Raw genomic sequence first — 4,762 nt, 5'->3', positions numbered from 1 at the left:
GATTCCCGATACTCATTGGGGATGAAGATTCATTTATATTTTGCGATGAAGATGGGGATGAATATGATGATTAGAATGAAGATTTGGAGATAAGGATAAGGATGGAGATTGAGTCACCAATATTCTCCTGCTCCATTGGCATCACTGGTGTAAAAAAAATCCAAACTTGTAAACAACTGCCGGGTTTTTTGGAATTAATTGCAAGGAATTGCCGACTTTTGAGACTTAATTGTAAACAATTGTCAACTTTTTGGGCTTAATTCCATTCCATTCCATCTCTGATTCAGTACTACCAATGTCCAATTACTACCTTAATGCCTCAATTATTATTAATACAATTCAAGACATGAACAAAAAACATTGATTGGTCAAGCGAAACCAGACCTACACCAAAAACATGGACATAATATGATGGAGAACCAACCACACATGTGACATGACATGTGACTCAAAAACATCATAAACAGAAATAATAAATTGTTACAAATGAATCATTTTTTGTAGATTGACAAAACTAATCTTATAAAAGAATCAAGAGTATATGAATGTGGGTTAAAAAAGTAAAAAACTGTACACAATCTTCTAATTGTCACCAAGATTTTGTAGATAAAGAAGCTATGAAGATCGTTAATGGACAATAAGCATGTTGTTTTCATACCCATTATTGTGAACTATTGGGAGCATCGGATCAACTCTCCAAATCCCATCAACAATAAATTTTATCTACACAACAAAAAAAGCAACATTTAGCTAAATAACAGAAAGAAAGATAGTCTGTTTGTTATCTTCTTTTGTCTGAATTCCTATTAGAAAAGAAACCAAACTCTTCCTTTTCTAGGTCTATATCTATCGACAATATTGAGGACTAGGGAGGGCAGTTACGTCTTTTTTCACATTCAAAGAATCAAAAGAGTAAGCCCATCATGTCCACAAAATATTTGCAACTTTTGTCTTTAGTGACATCAGTCTGAGTCTCAGTCCATAACATGCCAAAAGCAGTCAGCAGTACAACCTGTCCTTTTCTGTCCTGTCTATCAATCAAAGATTATTTACCTCGTATTTTCCAGGATACAACTTCAGGGAAGTGGAGAAAATGCCTGTTACTGTTTTCTCCATCTTTATCTGCATAAGAATTCAGAATATAAACTTTTTAAAATCTAAAAAATATAATTAATATATCATAGTTTAGAGATTTTTAAAAGAAGAACCTGAGAGGTCCAACCATCAAATGATCCAACCAACAGAACTTCTGAAGCCGAATGAGTCCAGAATATAGAAGTGGTGCGAAGAAGCTGCAAAGTTTTACGGGCACTGTTGATTCTTCTTTGCTTCTCCTCCACTAACTTCTGTGTATCACTGAAAACAAACTATAAACATCTTGCATTTTACACTACACGTACTTTTCAGGGCTATTTTTGTCATTTTGATGATGAGGATGAGGCCAATAAAGTCTTTTGCACAAACGAGACTTTGAAAGCAAGTCCCTGTCACACATTTTTAGGTAGGACACAAAATTGTAACTTTTGTTCCTCAGTAGACAGTAGACAGATAGGGTCTTGATGGAAAAAGAGAATGCATACATTACTGAGAGTGCTATCTTTCCTTCAAACACAGCTAGTTTAGCTCGTATTGATCTCAACTTATCTTCAGCTTTCATAAGCTCAGTTTCTTGGAATTCCCATGCATCAGAAAGCTGCTGCAACTCACTGGAACTGTTTTCATAAACCTGATGAACATTTTCATGAAGAAAATTGGTCATAATTTTATAAGTCATGCATACAACATATTAGGTAAAATGTAAGAGTTATGATTGATAATCTATAAAGTACCTTTGGGGTAAGTGTCTGACTTTTTGACTTCAATGAATGAAGGGCAGAGGAAAGCTCAAGTTGCATTTGCTTGAGTCTAGATCTTATATGATCTGGGCTTGCTTTCTTATTTCTATCTTCAAGTTGTAAATCAGGTTGGATGTTGGGTGTTTTTTCTTTTGTGTAATCTTTTCCATAATCAATCTCTGCAGCTGCATATGAACAAAGGGTTGATATTGATAAATAATATGGGTGAAGAAAGACAGATATAAAATCTTTAAGGGTAGAAAGTTTATAAAGGAAATACCTTGAAAGTCTGAGAAGTGCTTTCTTGGAGAGATATTGCCATTGTCTTTGCTAGAAGAATATGTATCGTTTATGCTTTTCTCCATATGAACATCAAATGATAAACTTCTATGTTTCTTCAATCTACTCAAAATGCCTTCCACCCCTGTATCTTCATCTGCTTCCATTTCACTGATCAGAAGAATTATATTGAGTCAACATGGAGTATTCTATGTCACTGAACTCAATTTCCTTCAATGGGTATCGATTTCTCTTTTTTAAGTAGAAGCATTTACACCATTCTTGATTTTGTTGAATGGGGTAAACCAATTTTCATTCTTTATTCAAGAATCAGAAAGAATTTTCACCCGTCTTTCGAAATGGCATTCAATTTCTATTACTTGTAATAAGGCTGAATGTACTAGGCAAGCTTTTCAGGTGAATCTTACATTTCAAAATTTGAACATTTACTTTTCTATATACTATCGCGTGTTTTTTCATTTAAAGAACCCTAAATCAAGAACTTGTATTAAAGATTATAGACATATTAATAACAAAAATCTTACAGTGATCTACCAGAGGGTGAAGCATATTGATGAGATGAACTCTGAAAACCCGAAGAATTGTCATATACATCTTGTATTTGTTGAAGAGTCTCAACCCTTGTTTGTAACTCCCTATTATCATCGAAATAATTGCTCTCGAAATCATTTTCATCATCTGAATAATCCCAACCCAATGCCAGCCACCCACCTGTTTTAGAAATCGCATCCACTAAATCACTTCTCCCAGCATCCAATAGTTGTTTCTTAGTCGGAAACTCATTTGGGTTACTCGAATTCTTCATGAACATCAAAATCTCTCTCTCCAAAGCCAATTCTGCTTCATTAACCGAATACCCTTCACACGAGAACCCACTTCTTGTTATAGTTTCTTTAAACTTTTTATACCCGAAAACTCGGTCCTTTTTCACCAAAATGAACGAAACGCGTGGACTAATCTTGAACTTAGTTCCCAACCCAAGAATGGGGACGACAGGGGAAATCAAATGATACGGAGTTGTGGAGGCGATAAACAACATCATCGTTCAGGCATTTCATCGAACAGATGGTTTGCGTTGGTGAAAACCTGGAGCAAGATTCCGCATCTACAGTGGCGTAAAGATTATGGTGTCAGAAGAGATGGAGAAGAGAACGCCGAAGGGCTCGAAAAGAGTGAAGAAAGGAGGGTGGGTCTGTGAAGCAACGAACAATGCTAAAACGAGATGAGTCAAGTACAAATTTAATGGATGATAGAAGGCTCCACTTGCCTCGTTCAAGACACCGTGGAGTAAACGTCTCAGCTGCCAATTTTTGAAAAAGTGATTGAAAAATGAAAAAGGATATCGACATGAAAACCATAATTTTTTTTAAAAAAATATTGTTTTATTTTATTATTAAAATCGATATTTTGAAACTTATTTTAAGTTTTGTCATTGTAATATCAATTTATTATTAAATAGATTTTTTTAAAAACTTTTAAGCTTATAATATTGTTATGCTTTTTTTTTTTTTTCCTAATTTCATTTATAGTGATCGTAAAATTATATTTTATATACCTAAATACATTTTTAAAATTATAAATATATATTTTCATGTACTTAAAAGTTTATTATATTTTTTCAAAATATTAATATGCTATTTAGAAGTATAAATGTAATGTCTTGTTTTTGTTTAATTAATTAGAAAAAAACTTTTAATAAATAATATGAATGATTATATAACTAAAAATAAACGTTTACCGGAGTGATTTAAAACGCATAAAATAAATTTAAAATAATTAATTACTAAATTAATTAAAGAATTATTTTTAATAATTATAATATATAAAATATAATAATAGTTATATGATATATATTCGTCGACACGTATCAGAATTTTGAGTGAAGTGGGGGATGTTGCTCAAGATAAGGCGACGTAGAGTTGATCGTGTGTAAATACAGGTTGAGACAGATACACACCAATTTTTCCGGTGACTGACCTTAACTTTTGTTTATGGTCATAGTGTAACAAACTTTAATTGGAAACTATTTTCGTGTGAAGACGAAGGGTAGATCCAGAGTTTTGTTTATATATATATATATATATATATATATATATATATATATATATATATATATATATATATATATATATATATATATATATATATATATATATATAGAGAGAGAGAGAGAGAGAGACACGTTTTCCAATACATGTTCCTGTTATTACTATAGCTTTGATTATTGTGGGAAGCAATTGTGAAATGATCAGCCGTGTGTCGTTACATAAACCCTCTGTTAGATTGATGTTCCTCAACATCATTATAGGGGTATTCAGTTTTAGCAATAGTGTATGAGGCAGAATCCCTGCAAAAGTTAGTTGATTTAGGTATTCAACCGGGTACAAAGTTTCTAGTTCTGAAGTATGTTTGTCATTTGATTGCATAACGGTTGTGCTCCTGTATAGCATGTATAACATCTGATCAACACTACTCATTTGTAGAATGAGACCATTTTATTTTGCTTGTGATGGCGTTTATAGGGAAAACGATTGCTCTGATAGATAGATCACCAGGAGAGGGATTTACAAGCACACCATTCCTATATACGAAATGTACAAGACGCTCTAAAGATTTGTCCCCAGGAG

The 4,762-nt window shown here is 32.9% G+C and overlaps 1 protein-coding gene across 2 annotated transcripts; it reads right to left on the bottom strand.

Moving 5' to 3' along the window:
* Nucleotides 1-444: 444 nt before the first annotated feature.
* On the bottom strand, nucleotides 445-3,439 carry LOC145128447 (5'-AMP-activated protein kinase-like protein). 2 transcript variants are annotated; one of them, XM_079063237.1, is made up of 7 exons: nucleotides 2,660-3,439; nucleotides 2,116-2,285; nucleotides 1,830-2,020; nucleotides 1,581-1,726; nucleotides 1,209-1,356; nucleotides 1,054-1,122; nucleotides 445-723 (listed from the first exon to the last, which is right to left on the bottom strand). In XM_079063237.1, the coding sequence occupies exons 1-7, from the start codon at nucleotides 3,175-3,177 to the stop codon at nucleotides 628-630; spliced, it is 1,338 nt and encodes a 445-aa protein (XP_078919363.1). In that variant the 5' UTR covers nucleotides 3,178-3,439; the 3' UTR covers nucleotides 445-627. The 2 variants fall into 2 exon arrangements, with proteins under 2 accessions (XP_078919363.1, XP_078919364.1); XM_079063238.1 differs by lacking the exons at nucleotides 445-723; nucleotides 1,054-1,122 and having other exon boundaries at nucleotides 1,209-1,484.
* Between the last annotated feature and the right edge of the window lie 1,323 nt (nucleotides 3,440-4,762).

The sequence above is a fragment of the Lactuca virosa genome, chromosome 8, assembly GCF_052849685.1.
Source record: "Lactuca virosa cultivar CGN04683 chromosome 8, Lactuca_virosa_CGN04683_v6, whole genome shotgun sequence".
Lineage (NCBI taxonomy): Eukaryota > Viridiplantae > Streptophyta > Magnoliopsida > Asterales > Asteraceae > Lactuca > Lactuca virosa.
The sequence above is the reverse complement of the archived record's forward strand: the minus strand, read 5'-3'. Positions and strand labels throughout refer to the sequence as shown.